We start from the raw sequence: 16764 nt of genomic DNA, 5'->3' as shown, positions 1-16764 counted from the left end.
AAGGGGGTCAGAGCCGAGCGGTGAGGGGCCGCGGTGCGGGGGCTGAGGCTGGGCTGGGGCTGGTGGGGGGTGGCGCAGGCCCGGGCCTGGCTCTCTGGCTCTGCCTCTCGCCCCCTCCCCGAGGCTCTTGCGTCGGTCGCGACGGCAGCGGCTCTCTCTCTCTTCCTCTCTCTTCCTCTCTCTCTCTCTCTCTCTCTCAGCCGAGGCTCTGCTCCGAATCTGTCTGCAAAACGCGGCCCCCGGGGTTTCGCTTCGAAAACAAACCGACGGGAGTTTTTGCTCGTCCGCCCGCGGCTTCACCGTCAGCCAAACCCCGACTCCGTGTCCGCCGAGCCCCGGGACTCGGTTCCCCGCTGCACCGCTCTGCTGGACTGGGTACAACCCCCACTGCCGTCCGGGCTCCACCGCCCCTCCTGACTTCAGGTTCCGGAGGTCATGGCCCAATTCATGTTACATGGACCATCATTGTCTGTCTGTGTGTGTGTGTGTGTGTGTCTGTCTGTGTGACTATGTGTGTCTGTCTCTCTGTGTGTGTGTGTCTGTCTGTCTGTCTCTGTGTGTGTCTGTCTGTCTGTGTGTCTCTGTATGTGTCTGTCTGTCTGACTATGTCTGTGTCTGTCTGTCTGTCTGACTATGTGTGTGTCTGTCTATGTGACTATGTGTGTGTCTGTCTGTCTGTGTGACTATGTGTGTCTGTCTGTCTGTGCGTCTCTGTGTGTGTCTGTCTGTGTGACTTGTGTCTGTCTGTGTCTATGAGTCGTCTGTCTGTCTGTCTCTGTCTGTCTGTGTGTATACATATAAATGCTTGTGATATTCATATACCCATTCTGGATTATTAAGAGACAGGTTTTTTTCTCTCCCTGGGGCCTGGCCAACAATCACCCCCCAAAATAAAATTGGTCACTTGTTTCATGGCTCTTTGGCAGTGGGCCACCGGTGCGTGCAATTGTGCGTCCCGCGTTTGCCTTCAAATGCACACGGTCATGTCATTTGAGAGTCAATCCTGCGAAGCGCTTCGAGACGTCTTCCCAACATGATAAGCTGCTTGCCCCGAATGCAAGGATTATTTGTTCTAATTATCGAACAAAACCAGTTTTAAGATTTTGTTCTGCGAGAGAGGGGTGTTGTCTTTGTGTCTGATGGTCATTCATCACTCACACAAAAAGAAATTCTAACCGTTTCTAACAATGAGACTTCTGTTGTCAATAACAATGTGACAGCAATTGCAAACCTGTTCAAATGCCCATGGCTGCGGCTAGGTGAATTTTTTTGTGTGAGTGGTTACCATTAGTCACAAGAACAATCACTGGAAATTAGTAGAAACTTACCTTAGAAATTAAAAGCAATTATAGCCCACATAGAGCCGTCAACAGGAAAATGTCAGGAGAATTCCGATTAGAACTATTGAGACAGATCCCAAACTCATTTAAACACTGAAGCCGTGTTTATTTTTCACACTCTGGCACATCAAAATAATCTAAAATAGCTTCTCCCAGGGTCCAGTGCATAGACACACTGTAGGTCATACAGAAGACAAGATAGTTGCAGGCTTGAATCAAATTGATAAACACAATGAGAAGCCTGATAACCACAGAACTCGTATCATGCATGTATCACTGGCTCTTGAGCTGCTCTGGGATTGATAGTTGAGGTCAATTTTTGACCCGAGTGACATTGCCTCCGAATCTTTCAGGAGAAACTGTATTTTCATTTCTGAACATTCTTGTCTCTGGTCAGCCAAACGTTTGTGGTTCCTTCTTCAGGGAGACTTTCACTTTTTACTATCCTCCACAAAGACTGGTCTGAAAATGTTTTGCAACAGTAGCATGTTAAGCAGACATTTATTTCCTAAACCCATTTCAGCAACAAGATAACCCTGGATTGTTACTGAGTAGCAAATTGGACTGAGGAACTGAGAACACGGAGTTTGATTCAAGAACACCCAGGGATTTCTTTGTTACTCCCAACTTGTTTCAAAGTTTCAACAGTTTTAAGCAAACTGAGTTTTGTTATCTCAAATATTCAGAAATTAGAACACAACTATCCAAATTACCAAAAGACAAGGAACATCGAACAAACATTCCAGTTGTAAACATTTAAATTTGCTATGCACTATTTTTGTTTCTGTTCAGTAGATGTTGTGGGGCTGAACATTTGAAGGGAAACTTCAGCAACTTCTTGTAAATAGCAGGAAAAAAATGAATCCTTGCTTATTGCATTCTTCTCTGCTTGCAGTTCTGAAATGAGATCTACTTGCAGATTTTGTACATTTGCTGGTTCAGATACTTAGTTACCACACAGATAATCATAGTAATAATAATAATCCTTGCATTTGATATAGCGCTTTTCACATCGGGAGGACGTCCCAAAGCGCTTCACAGAACACACTGTAAAGTGAATTGACTGTATATTTGTGGGCGAACGCGGCAGCCAATTGCGCACAGCAATGTCCCACAAACAGACGTAGATTGAAAATGACCAATTTATTATTGTTTTTGGTTTTGGAGGGATTGTTATTAGGCTCTGTGTGGAGTAAGGAAACTTGCCCAAGGTTTCGCCCTCTGCCTGGAATTGAACTCAGGTCTCTCGCTTGCAAAGCGAGTGCTCTAACCACTGAGCTACAGGACTCCACAAGTCCTGTAGTTAAATAATTACTGTAGTTATTACTATTATAGTTACAAATGTGTTTGCTCTCTCATCCCACATCTTAGGCTTTGTCAGTCTTTAATTGTTTACTTTATTCAATATAAAAACAAACAGAATAAACAAATTTATTTTATAGCTTGAACTTTGATTAGAAAATAAACTTGTGTAAATAAAAATAGGAAATGTAACCCTGAATGTTGGAAATCCTGAATTTCAGATACTTTGTTGTCATACAAACTGTTGCAGGAAATAACAAAGTGTATTTGTTTTAAAGTAAAACAAACTTTGAACAGATAGGTACAAAAATGCAATTGAGTAATAGTGCATAGCTTTGTAATCTTAAGTATCCAGAAATTACAACACAACTAAATAGGCAGTGATCAAATCTGCATCAAGGGGAAAAGCACGGTACAGATCCGTGCTAGAAAGCAGGTAATAGGGAGTCGGACTTGTAAACTCTTGTTTGCGGGTTCCTACCAGACACAGCCTGACAAAAAAAGGACAGAATTTCAGAGCTCTAAAGCAGAGAGGACAAAATGATCGGGAGACAGCTTTTGTAGGTAAACAGTGAAGCAACAGTGACATGTTGACAGAAAGCAAAAAGATAAAACATAACTCACCCAAAGCTCTTTATTCCATTCTGAATCCTGTTTGCAAACTGCACAGTTCATTTGTAAGGTGCAATTACGTGAATAGTAACAAGGACAAAAAACTGTCTCAACAAAGACTAAATTGAGTTCAATACACCTTCAACAAGGTAGTGTCTCACAGGGCATCTCTTACCCAACAAGCAAACATCCACTACCAATAATTCCCTGTTCTGTGGCTCCTGGAGGAAAAAAATGCTTTACTTCCACACACATGAGAAGTTTGGTTTTCCTCTCAAGAAGCTGAGCTATGCCCTTGACAGATCTCCTGTCTTGTCAGAATACCGCTACATATACATAAGTAGTCAGTGAAGCAGAATAATTTGAATACACTCATGTGCAATTTACTGTCTACTTCTACCAACTGCAGTTCACTTGCCAACCACAGCGCCCCTTCCTTTTGTTGACAGCACAGGACATTAACAAGAGGTTGGGGGTTAACCTAGCAACGTTTGTGTCACATTTTGTCAAATATTTAGTCTTTGGCTCCATCGCTTTTCCGGCTCCTTGCGATTTCGTGTTCGTCATATCTCGCCTCTTCAGCAAGCCACTCAGTTTCACTTTAAAGCTTCAAAGCTTGAGCACTTCATCAAACGTTCCGAAAAATCCAGTCTCGATCAAGGCTCTGAAATATTCAATACCTTCATTCTGTGCATTGGAAGCTGAGGGAGAGTTGCAGATCCTTCTCAATCTCTGTCAAGCTGTGCCTTTTTTTTTTTAACAGTTAAGGTCTATGACAGTAAGACAGCTCTTTGACGAGTGATTGAAAGAGCTCAGAATTAAGATGGTCGTCTTAGTGCACATACCACATTGGCGTATTAGCCAACTTGCAGCTTTTGTTTGTTTCACATATATGGAGCCCAGCCCAGGTACATTTGACACAGGAGTTTTTCATCTGTTGCTTCGTGAATAAGGTAGTGCACATGGCCTTCGATGGACAGAGGCAAACCCTTTACCTTGTTCCTGGTCTTAATCACGCCTTGCAAACGCTTTTCTATATCCTGGACGTGGGTCTTGGCCTAGAAACAGTCATGAAACAATAGAACGAGAAGAGTAAAGATATTCTTTTGAAATTCAAGTGCCTTGCAACAGGGGTAAACTAAGATCTCCAGGTAAATGACTCATAACACAATTTATATATTTATACAGCATCCTGCTCTGCACCTGAGATAGTGTCTTTGAACACTGGACACTTGAAAATACGATACAAGTTTGCACGTATATAGTGTGTGGGAGGGTGGGGGGGGAAAGAGGGGAAAGAAAGCGTATTTGAGAGAGAGAATGCAATCAGGTGAAGGTCCAATTTTAGACTAACATACACACATGGACAATTCCTTTCACTGACCTTCTCATTGATAACCTCTCCAGTTTCGTTGACCTGGGATTTTGTGCTTCCTTTCACCGGTTTGCTCCACTCCACCAGTGGGTCATGAAGAAATGTTTTCAAAACACTATGAAAACAAACGCACGCATTAAGCTAACAACACTGTTGGGCAGGTCAGCTTTATATCAACAGCAAAGTAGAAATGTCCCAATCACAGTCAAATGAAACTCCTGACATTTATAACACAATATGATTTACATTAATATAGCGTCTTTCATGTCGGGAGGATGTCTCAAAGAGCTTCACAGCGCTCAGCGGGCATTTGAGCTGGGGAGCTGAGGGGGTGGGGAGGGGAAAAATGACCAAAAGCTCGGTTGGTCAAAGAGGTACGTTTGAGACATGACCTTGAAAGAGGTAAGAGAGTGAGAGAGAGTCAGAGGGACCATCTCTCCCTAATGCTACTTGTACAAAATCCACTTCGGAAATTCCACCCAGATCATAATCTACAGGGTGTCCACAAAGTACTCTTACCCCCTGTTGCAAAACAACGATACAAGACTACGGAGGAGCTGAAACAAGATGCACTTTGTCAGAGGTGCATTTCACTTCGCACTGAACATAGTGATGGATCGTTACCTGCCATGAATGATGGCGCTCGTACTGATCCTCTGGGCGTCTAAATACAGTTAAACACTTGTACTGAATACAATTAAGTAGTTCTAAATACAATTATCATCATTGTTCCGCATGTTTCAGTTGTTGGCCAGTGCGCTGTAGAAAAACAACATGGACTTTGCGCTCTATTCATGTAGCAGTTTAGAGCACTTTGGCAAATTGTTGAATTCAGTCTTAAACGAGTGACTTCTGTATTTCTCACATAAAAAACACACTTCAAAATGAAGGCTGTATTTAAGAGCTTGTTGACCGGCAGATGTTCTGAAATGCTAAGTCAATAGAGGAAATCAAGACCCATGTGGAGTTTCCCTCTCCCTATATTCCAAGTGTTAACACTCCCATAAGCACCTCCTTGGCTACAGAATGTGGTGTTCGATGGGCATTTTACCTCATTAAAGGTTCTCTCTGATCACGCATCAGTCTGGTCGTCACTTCACAGGCTCGGCGGAATAAACCCTCTGTCCCCATAGGGCCCATAGCATGGGACATGTTGTGGGTCAGGCGGAAAGGGACAATCTCAGGAACATCAAAGGTCTCCCCCTAAACACAGCAAGGAGGTTCAATTTTAAAATCTTAAGAGATACCAAGAGTTTCACTTTCTCAATGCAGTATCTGTCATATAAAATCTAACTTCTACAGGACAATACAATTTATATTTATATTGCACCTGTCGCGTGTGGAGGACATCAGATGGTTGCTGGCAAATGAATCAATTACCTTATTGAAAAGACAGTTGAAGTCCACGTGGACACATTCACCCGTGAATGAATCAAACAAAATGTTTTCTCCGTGACGGTCACCGAGACCAAGAACGTAGCCCACCATCGACATCACAGCAACGGAACGACAGTATGCTGATCTGCTGCTGTACCTGAACAGGAAATGTGGAGAATGAGCAACTTGTGCATCTCAGCAACAAGACAACAACACACCCGGCAGCTGTCATTTGGATGCAATACTGTCTGACTGCCATCAATAGTGCCTTATCGTGCCATTGAGCCATCTCAAAGCGCTTCACAGAATAATATACTGTAAGTGAATTGACTATATATTTAGTGGGAGTAACGTGGCAGCCAATTAGGTACAATGGATTGACCTCTGAGATATTAAACCGAAGGGAGCTTATCCTAGTGTCCTGGCCAACAATGCTTCAGATAAATTGACCTCAGGTGGAACATTGCCGTGAATAAAACGACTGTCACAGTTAACGGTAATTATTGTAAAGTGCTTTGAAGCATTTCAACACGATAAGGTGTTACTCAGATCCTTCTTACAGTTTCCCGTTACAAACATATAACGAAAAGATTGACAATGTTTACGGTTGGTGCGTGGCAGACCTCACTGCCTCTGATGTTGCCCATCTCTTACAAATGGGGGCAAAAAATACAGGAGAAAAGACCATTTGATGAAATCGTAAGTTTGACCCGTCTTGTTTCCTTCAAGATCCGTATCAAGGCCTTCCTTTCCGACTGTGCCTTCACTCATCCTCCCTCCTCCACCCCTCTGATCCCAACCCGCAGCTCAGGTGCAAACCCCTCATTCTGCAGCGCCTTAGGATATCCCCCCCGACATTAAAGGCGTTATATAAATGCAATGTGTTGTTGTTGTCTCTCCCTGGCTTTGTAAGTGGGGAAGCACATTCTCATCCACACCAAGCATTTGGTCTGTGACTAAAGGAACTGACCATGAAGTCGGGTCTGGGAAGGTCCTAAGGAACCACTCGTGAAAGACAGCAGGGTGCCGGGGCAGCAGCTGCTGCTTAAACAGTGAGAGTTTCTCTGATAGGGGAGCTTGCTTTGGCAGCATGCATTGACGCAGCTCCTTTCCGGTCATGAAGACACCTGCAACAAACAGAGTTCACTTAGCAAATGTGAGTCCCAGAAACTCTCATAATAATAATCTTCGCATTTCATATAGCGCCTTATCTTGTCATTGAGACCTTCTCAAAGTGCTTCACAGAATATACTGTAAAGTGGAGTGACTGTATTTTGTGGGCGAAATTCGGCAGCCAATTGCGCACAGCAGTGTCCCACACAGTCGTTGATTGACTAAAAACCAGGTTCCTACTTACTGCTAGGTTATCAGAGGCGTGCGAAGTAAGGAAACATGATTGAGATTTTGCCCCGATAGGGAACTGAACCCAGGTCTACTAAAACTGAACACTGTGTATGTCTTTAATATATTGAGAATTTAGATTAATCCTTGCATTGATTTAAATAAGACGCTGGCGTGATTTGCCGAACCCTTACCTTTTTCTTTGTATAGTTTGTTCAGGATGTTTCGTAAGCCCGCTGTGTTGTTAACCCATTCGACCAGCCCACACTCCTCATTGAGAGGGATAACTGCGTATGTTCTGATGTGAAGCTCCCTCCGGCGAGACTCGGCGTCTTTCCGCAGGCACTGTCAAGCATCAAAAGGTGAATTTTCAGAAGTATTTTAGCCAAATGTTATAGAAGTAAAGGAGACAGTTAATGGAGTAGAGAAAGTAAACCCAGAAAAATATGGCCACATATGGCACCAGGTCAAGAGGGTTCAGGTTGAGCTTAGTGAAGGGCAATTATGTAGTGACTTCAGGGAGTTATTCTTTACATGGAGCATAAGGGTGCTTGAGGCCAGTAACAAACAGCTTGATGCCTCAATGGGAAGTTGGTCAGAGGGTAATTGATATCAAGTGGGTTTCAAGGACCTTCTTCATTTGATGTTGTCTTGAGGTTCATTTTAATAGTCCATCACCATGCTTGAGTGTCCAAAACGAGACCAAACATCTTGCTAGGTGAACGGCACTACAATAGAGAGATATTTAAGCCTACTATAATATTACTAAGAATAATCCTTGCATTTGATATAGCGCCTTAACATGTCTTTGAGACGTCTCAAAGTGCTTCACAGATTATACTGTAAAGGGAATTGACTGTATATTTTGTAGGCGAAACGTGGCAGCCGATTGGGAACCGCAGTGTCCCACAGTCGTGGATTGAGTGACAAAATTATTTTGTTTGAGGGATTATTACCCCTGGAGAAGCGATCCTCCAAACAAGTAACAAACAGATTCCTACTTACTGCTAGGTAAACAGAGGTAAGCGGAGTAAAGAAACTTGCCCAATGTTTCGTCCTGCTGGACAATCAAACCCAGGTCCTCTCGCCTGCAAGGCAAGTGCTCTAATCACCTAAGCTACAGGACTCCATCTAAGACTGAGTGTACAAATCAGTGACACTTATTCAAGTATGTTTTTGATGCTGCACCTTATTAATGAGGGAGTTGAATTCCATGAGCCGACAATCCTTCCGAAGGTCATCTTTGGGTTTACACATCATAATGTAGGATTTCCCATCAGTCCCCTTCAGGTTGATTTTCTTTGGCTTCTGAAGTGATGCCAGGATCTCCACCTAAAATAGGAGAAGGATGTCTAAAGTGAAGCGATGGTAAATGTATGCAACAGGCTCCCTAGGGAAACGGTGGAAGCAGAAAGTGTTGATTCTTTCAAATGCAAATGAGATAGATTTCTTTTAGAAAATAATATTCGAGATATAGTATGAGTAGTTCAGGATATGACACATGCATGTGACTGCCAGGATGGTGGAAAGCGAACTGGATGGACCCTGTTCTTTTTTCATCTGCATTTCCTGTGTCTGTCCACATGCATCGAGCCACTTGCTAATATAACTTTCACATTCACAAAACAAACAAGAATATTTTGTCAGGGTTGGTCTTTAATTGAGAGCATTTTAGCAGATGGCATCACTGAACTTATCATGTGGGACGGTCAAGCACTCAACTCCAGCCAAGGTCTGTGTCATGGCTATAAATAGAAATCAATGCAAATAAGAACACAGAAGGTTACAGGCAAGAGATCTCTTCATCCATCTGTCCACTCCCAATGTTTTAAGCAGAAAGCTAAATCCTAAAATACACTATTCTCTCTCACGCACTTCAATTGATTTCTTTGTCAAATACACATTAAATTCCCTGACCCACTTTGCCTCCCTGGGGTGTTAACAACATCTATTTGCGGTGCTCTGGGTAATTAAATCTTGGCTGTCTAACTACATTCTCCAAGGAAACCCCAGTTACCTCCCATCCAAAGAGGACAATACAAGAAAGGCAAATTCTAGGATTGGCTATTTTTACCTTGTCATCAAAACCAGCGATGTAGGCCCAGTGACCCGGGAAAGGGTCGTGCTTTGCATGTGTGCCTGGCGTGGAGGGCAGGGTGGGAGTCATCACGGATTGCAGGGGAATGAGGATTTCACTGAAAGTGGGCTCTTCCACCAGCCGTTTCAGCATTTTGAAGTGAACGCTCATGCTTAATGTAGTCGTATTCCCACCGACCTGTAAACAGACAGACACCTAAATATTTAGGGCACAAAGTGAAAAATTGCTCACCTGATCAGAATCCAGCATTTTCCAAAACCCTGGAAACTTCCAGTATACAATTCTTCCAATTTGACCTTGCTTAAATACCAGGAAGATCAGACACCACCAGCGCATCTGAGACAAACTTACTGAGAATTAAGTACAAAAGGCGATTCAGTGACCAAATCCTTGCTTCTTGAAAAGCAAATATACTTTTACTGATCAGTTTCACCTGCTCCTCTCCATGCATGTCTGACTGCTTTTTCCCTTGTACTAGAAAGGTGCAGTTACCATTTCCATACCTCCCCAAGTGGCCATTATTCATGCGAGAGCTTTGATAATGTGCATTGTAGACTATTCAACAATGCAACCGACCTTGATCCTGGTAACACTCATCCACATACATACATGCGCATCCTGCAGGGATCCTGGGATAACAGTCTGGAGCTGATATTTCCTTCTCTGAGATCAACTGGAGCACCTCTAGTGCCTTTCTGGCTTGGATCAGCTAAATCAGGACTAACTAGGGAATCAAACCTGGGACCACATTCCTGTTTATATCCACTCCAATATAAACTACCCTAATTGAACTTAATGTAAGAGACTTACAGCTATTTCACAAATTAAAACAAATTCCTACCGCAGAAGCATCCATTATCAACTCAGCTGCTCCATGTTAATGGATCTGTTAAGGCAGGCGACAGGCAAGCGGTGAGATGCGTACCTCACTAAGTTTAGACATTTACCGGTTTGTTGCACAGTTCCAGCAGTTTTTCAGTCAGACGGGTGGCATCCTCTATGAACTTGGCGAAGGAGCTCTTCTCATTGACGGCTTGTTGCAAGATTTCCTTACATCTGCCAACTCGTGTCGCATACGATGACTGCAAAATAAGTGAATATTTTTGTACATGTTATGCAATGTGTGACAATTCTTCATCAATACCAGGTGAAACATCAACTCACCTAAATTGGCCCAATTAGCCCGTTTCCTCAGTGTAGTACTGAGGTACTGAACGCTTATTAAATGCAAAGGTTTGTTTGTCACTGTTGCACCTGGCCACATCCATGGCAATACTCCTTTCTTTTTATTGGCTGCAAAATCAGCCAGTAAATAGATAGGAAAGGTAAGAAAGAACAGAGATGGAAAAGGAAGTAAAGTGTAAAAACAGAAGTAAATAAGGCCAAGAAAGCAAGAATTGAGTGTTTAAAATTAGGCATTTTTACGCAGTAACTGTAATAAAGATTTGAGTATTACTTCATGAATAGCTTTGTTAACTGGTAATAATAATAATCCTCTCATTTAATGCAGTGCCTTTCATGTTGGGAGATTTGTCCAAAGCAATCTTCACAGGATGTAAAGTGTACAGACTATTTTGCAGATCAACATTAATGTTTTTTGGCATAATAGTGAGATAACAATATACAGAACCAAGTAGCACACACAGGCACTGTAAACCTGCCAGTACTCCAAGGATTTAAAGTATTGAATGACTGTTTCCTGTATGTAATGTAGAATTCATGTTTAGGAATTATTATTGCTGTTGGGACACACTTATACATTCAGACTTCACTGTCAACATCCAGGTACCTTGCACACAGCTGTCATCATCCACATGGCCTGCTGGAAGTAGGCGAGAAACACCTTGACAATGATGTCCTTCAGCCGAGCAAACACATTGTCATGGAAATGGCATATCCGTGAAATTAGTTGGGAGAAGGCCGCCAGGAACTGGTAGGGGGACAGGTGTTTTGTGTGCTCCTCGATCACCTTGTTGATCTTTTCGAGATCCGGTTTCATGGCAAAGCGATCAGCAGTACGTCCTGTGGCTGCAGAGTAGAGAGCAATTAATAATAACAACTTGCATTTATATAATGCCCTTTACGTGGGGCAGGATTTCGGAGTGCTTATCAGTGGCAGAGCCTGACACCGAGCCGGGGGGGAGGGAGGATGTGACCATAAGCAAGGTCGAAGAGGAAGTGGCTGAAAGCCGGACGTTGATGGTGGAGCAGAGGGACAAGCAGGAGGACAGAACCAGCTGAGTAGAGGCAGTGGGTAATGGAGTGGTGAAAACGCAGATCAGAAAAGTAGAGAGGTGCCTTGGCGTGGAGGGATTTAGAGTTTAGTGTGAGTGAGAATACTGGCAGCAGATCTGTTTGGATAATTCAAAAATTTCCAAAACCTGCTTTACGTTTTGATTGAAGTCTTACAGAACTAGCTGCAAAAGTGACATTCTTACCCTTTTCCAGTTCATAGGCTTTTGCTCCGTAATCCAGCCAGAGTGATAACATTCTTGGCATCGACTGGTAGATAAACTGATTTCCAAACCGCAACGACCTGCAATATATTTTATAGTGTGATTATAATCCAACCCAATGTACAAGCAATTCCAACATACATACTTTCTCTCCAAACACGCATAGTCAGTCCACCCCAATGTAATCAGCCATCGCAATTACTCTATTGCTTTTTTAAAGACATAAGAATAATTCAAGGCATCTTGCCAACCTGTACCTAATACTATTTTTTCTCCCGCAGCTCAGATGAGCCAACTTTAACGCAGAGCAAAATATTTATCTTATTTTATTTTACTGAATAATCCGGTAAAAAGGCCAAGCTTGATGGTATAGCAGAAGAGCAAAACATGATAGGTCAAGAAGTGGTTAGGAATGTAGGAGGAAGAGGTGACTTCTGTAGATCTGATGTCCTGGTAAATAATAAAACATTGTAATCCAGGGGCCTAACTTGTTTTTCCAACTTGTTGAACCTTGATTTGAGACAAGAAACCTACGTGCCAAAATGAAGAACGATGTAGCGTATCAAATCGCCCTGTTTTTCTATCTTGTTGTCTGTTACCATAGGCATCAATTTGTCATAATACTTGGCCAAGTAAAAGTGTCCGTCTTCCCATTCTGGTAACAAGGTGGTCACCTCCTACAAAGAGAGAAATGAAGAGCACTTTGCACATCGGGAGGACATTCCAAGCCACTTAGCAAGTTGGGTGGATTTCCGTTATGGAGTTCCAGGGAGTGGGGCAGATAAACTGAAAGCCCGGCCACCGATGGTGCAACGAGGATATGAAAGCAGGCCGATGCCCACTGAGTAGAGAGAGCGGCCCGGTCACTAGGGTTCAAGGAGGTTGACAAGGTAGGGTAGGGCGAGACTGTGGAGGGATTTAAAGGTGAGAACAAGGATCTTGAACTGAATCCGTTGGGAAATGGGGAGCCAAATTATACCTTGTACTTCTTCATCACGGCATTACTTTCAAAATTAGCCGTTTCTTCCATGAAACGTCCAACCAGCAGCACAGCTTTCCCCTTAATAAGGCAGCTCTTGCTGTCACTCGGCTGTGTTCCCATCTCTCCGAAACACAACTCCACACCTTTCTGTAGGACAATCAAAGCCTGGTGAACGTCCCCCTGGCGGAAAGAACAAAAAGAAATGTACCGTTATCTAATGGAGTCCTGTAGCACATTGGTTAGGGCACTCGCCTCACAATTGAGGTTTGATTCCCTGGCAGGGCAAAACCTTAGGCAAGTTTCCTTACTCCACACGCCCGTTTATCTCGTAGTAAGTAGAAACACAGTTGATTGGTGAATCGCTTTCTGGGGGTAATAATCCCGTCACAAATAAATAATAATAATTTGGTCACTCAATCCACGACTGTTTGTGGGACACTGCTGTGTGCAATTGGCTGTCATGTTTCACCCACAAAATCCACTTTACTACATATATTGTGTGAAGGATTATTATATACCTTGGACCACAGCCACTTCGCTCGTTCTATGTAAAGCTCAGGCAGGCGGGATTCCCCTGCATTTAAGAGGGCATTGTATGCAGTCTGGTGATGGCCTGCTTTCCTTGCAACTCTGGCACTTTGTAACCAGCATTCTCCAACCAGTTCACTGTAGTCTGCACTGTTAACACCAGAAACATTAAAACAGAGAAACCAGTGTTATTCGGGAAAGTGAGATAGAATTGCTAGGTGACCAATGATTCATATTTCCTCTCTCTCATCCCTCTATCTCCTCCTCTCTCCCCACCTCCCTTCAACTCAACTTGGGCGAAAATACTTTGAGATATCCTCCCAACGTGAGAGGCACTTTATGAATGTAATTGGTTGTTCTCGTCAATACCGTTAGCCAGCAAAGCTTTAAAACAATGTCAACAAAGTCAACGTACCTTTTACAGAGGCTAAGCAAAGCTCTACGCAAGGCCAAGACTGGCTCTTTAGCCCGAAATGAATTCTGGGTCATTTCCAGACGAGCCTGCCAATTCAGAGGATGCTCGAATCTTTTAGAAAGTCGGTCTGGCTGCCGAGGCAGGAGTCCCTTGATGCTGTGCTCCAGCTCACACAGCATGTGCAGTCTAGTTAAATGCAAACTCAGAATGAACAGTGCATTAATACATCCCCACATCAGCACTTTTAGCTCATAATCTCGGCCAAGACTCCAGTGCAAAACCCTGGGGAGCACTGTATTGTCCGAGGCGCCATCCAACAGACATGTTTCAACCGAGATCCTATCTGTCTGTTCAAGTCAATGTTAAAGATATCATGATACAATTTGAAAAGTGAAGGGAATTTCTCATGGTGTCCTGCCCAACAGTCCTCCAGCTAAAATTGATCATTCGTCTCCTGGCTGTTTGTGGGACCTTGCTGTGCACAAATTGTCTTCCGGGTTCACCCACAATTACACAAGTCATTACACTTTAGAGAAAGGATTTGTGGTGTGCTCAACATAATAAGCTACATCAAGTGCAACTATTATTATTAATTATTTTATTTGAGACGCGCATATAAAAATTTCCAGCGTAGAAGTAGCCCATCATATCCACTAATTTTTTTTAAGTTGCATTTAATAATAATTAACAACAATCCTTGCAATTGCTCCAGCGCCTTTCACATAAGGAGGACCTATCAAAATGCTTCAGAGGAATCACTGAGGGGAATGTGTGTTTGCTTTGAAGGTAAAAGCCCGCATTTTACTTTTAAGTATTAACCTCACTTTCCATCTCTCTCCCTTAATTAATCCATTAATGGTTTTAATTATGCAGGTGTCTCTCCAGTGTCCAAACTGAGATCAATCACTCAGGCACCTCAGCTCCTTGGGACGTCTGTCTCTGATGTGAAAGGCACTATATAAATGTAACTGTTGTTGTTTTTGTACCTGACGATGTATTCGTATCCCCGTTGGTAAGATCCTCGCTCAAAGCTCGCTGCGGAGAGAGGCACAATCTGTTCCGCTTGAGCCACCTGCAATTGTTCATAGAAAGCCTCTGTGTTTCTCTGTTTAGCTGACAGCAACAACTGGCCCAGTCGCACGCTCCAGGTGCTGGACTTCCCCTCTGTCAGAAAAGAAAGCTGCATGTTTTGAACGGGATCCAATCACCGCCATCCTCTCCCGGCTTCACTGGCTCCCCGTCCCCCAGAGGATCGAGTTCAAGACCCTCGTCCTCACCTTTAAGGACCTCCACGGTTTTGTACATTGTGGGTTTATGCTACAACCCTGCTCACCCAAACAACACAACACCGATTATGTGTGGGGGCATTAGATGTGGAACAAATGAGGGTTAGATGCCTGAGCTTAGGGGAGGAATGAGACCAGTAACCCAGGTTACATTTCCACCTCAACAGGTAGTCAGTCACCTAAGGTCTGGCAGCAGGTGACTTGATAATGAAATAATCTCTGGCAAGAAGGGGAAGGGATTAGCATCAAATGGAAGGATGAACATCTCTAAAATTGGATATATGAAATGGACCTACTCTCACAGTCATATTGTTAGATTTAACTACTTTTTAGTTGCTGTGTACGTAGCAGGGTTGATGCTCTGCCCTGTTTCATTGGGCCTCCTTTATTACCTGTGACCAGATAATCATTCAACAAGTCCCACTGGGTCAGCTTCCAAGCTGCCTCCACTCTGTACGTGTTAAGCTCGGAGCTCCAGTCAGGTCTGTAAAGAAAGCGAGAGCACCATTCTCTACATCAGACACAGTGTGGAGTGCAAACAGTGTAAAGCATATGCTTCCTTGAACACCTCACCCATTTTTACATCATTCCGAGGACTGCGAAAAGCACTTGGCTGAAAACTGCATGAGTTATTCCAATTGGTCTATCCATTAATATGATCTCCCACTAAGTTGTGTTACGTCACTCTAAAGCCTTATTTTCTTTTTTATACTATCGCAAAGCACTGAGCATGAACTTATTTTTACAGCACGTCAACAAATGTGATGTTGCCTCTTCAATAGTTTAAAAAACTGAAACCCTGCCTTCTCTCTGGCTCTATCCATATTTCAGGCTGAGAAGTCACCACAATTAAAGTGCCATTTGTCATAAAATGTGCTGCCAAAGAAAAAAACGTAGCAATACTGGATTATAAAATAAATGACTAAATTCACTGAAGGCCATTCAGCTTATCATGCTAATGCTAGTGCTAACTCCCCACTATCCACTCCAGCCCCATTCCCTTGCTCTTGAACCATACCTTTTAATATCACTTTTTTCTAAATCTTGGTGCAACACAGCCATCAATGGGTCTCCAGAGATATTTCTGCTTCAGATATAAAACACTCAGCAGTTTGCTGGAGGCAACATTATTCCCTCAATCTCCAGCAGCAGAATTCATGAGATTATGGAATGAGGTGATCATCTGGACTGTAAAAGGCTTAGCCAAGGGCACTGTACCTGCTTGCAATCACTCCGTTGACCTGAGTTATTACTGTAGATAACTGGCCAAGTCCCAACATAGATTTCATGACTCCGTGATAGTGAATTATCTGACGTTAAAAAAAAAGTTGGAATCAATCCTTCCTGATCCAAAGAATATATACAAAATGTTTAGGCTGATGAAATATACAAATGTAACAATACATCATTAATAATAATAATAATCCTTAATATAGCGCCTTTTCACGTTGTTGAGATGTCTCAAAACGTTTCACAGAATATACTGTAACGTGAATTAACTGTATATTTTATGGGTGAAACGCAACAGTCAATTACGCACAGCAGTGTCCCACAAACAGTTATGGAAAAAGTGACCAATTTATTATTATTTGAAACTTTTCAAAAAGCTTTTTTTTACTAGTGACTGTAGGTGAATGCAGCAGGCAATTTGC

General features: G+C 43.0%; 1 protein-coding gene across 1 annotated transcript in view; it reads right to left on the bottom strand.

Moving 5' to 3' along the window:
* Window positions 1-3262: 3262 nt before the first annotated feature.
* Window positions 3263-16764, bottom strand: part of atr (ATR serine/threonine kinase) — a 37760-nt gene continuing 24258 nt past the window's right edge. The window contains 18 exon segments of the mRNA XM_007892991.2: window positions 3263-4312; window positions 4639-4744; window positions 5681-5832; window positions 6010-6163; window positions 6977-7133; window positions 7542-7692; window positions 8536-8679; window positions 9422-9622; window positions 10393-10527; window positions 11235-11473; window positions 11884-11981; window positions 12436-12578; window positions 12881-13063; window positions 13402-13561; window positions 13827-14012; window positions 14813-14990; window positions 15505-15596; window positions 16331-16422. Coding sequence (XP_007891182.2) covers window positions 4139-4312; window positions 4639-4744; window positions 5681-5832; window positions 6010-6163; window positions 6977-7133; window positions 7542-7692; window positions 8536-8679; window positions 9422-9622; window positions 10393-10527; window positions 11235-11473; window positions 11884-11981; window positions 12436-12578; window positions 12881-13063; window positions 13402-13561; window positions 13827-14012; window positions 14813-14990; window positions 15505-15596; window positions 16331-16422 — 2745 coding nt within the window. The 3' untranslated portion in view covers window positions 3263-4138.

Source organism: Callorhinchus milii, unplaced genomic scaffold (assembly GCF_018977255.1).
Source record: "Callorhinchus milii isolate IMCB2004 unplaced genomic scaffold, IMCB_Cmil_1.0 Scaffold11, whole genome shotgun sequence".
Taxonomy (NCBI): Eukaryota; Metazoa; Chordata; class Chondrichthyes; order Chimaeriformes; family Callorhinchidae; genus Callorhinchus; species Callorhinchus milii.
This window is presented reverse-complemented; position numbering and strand designations above follow the sequence as displayed.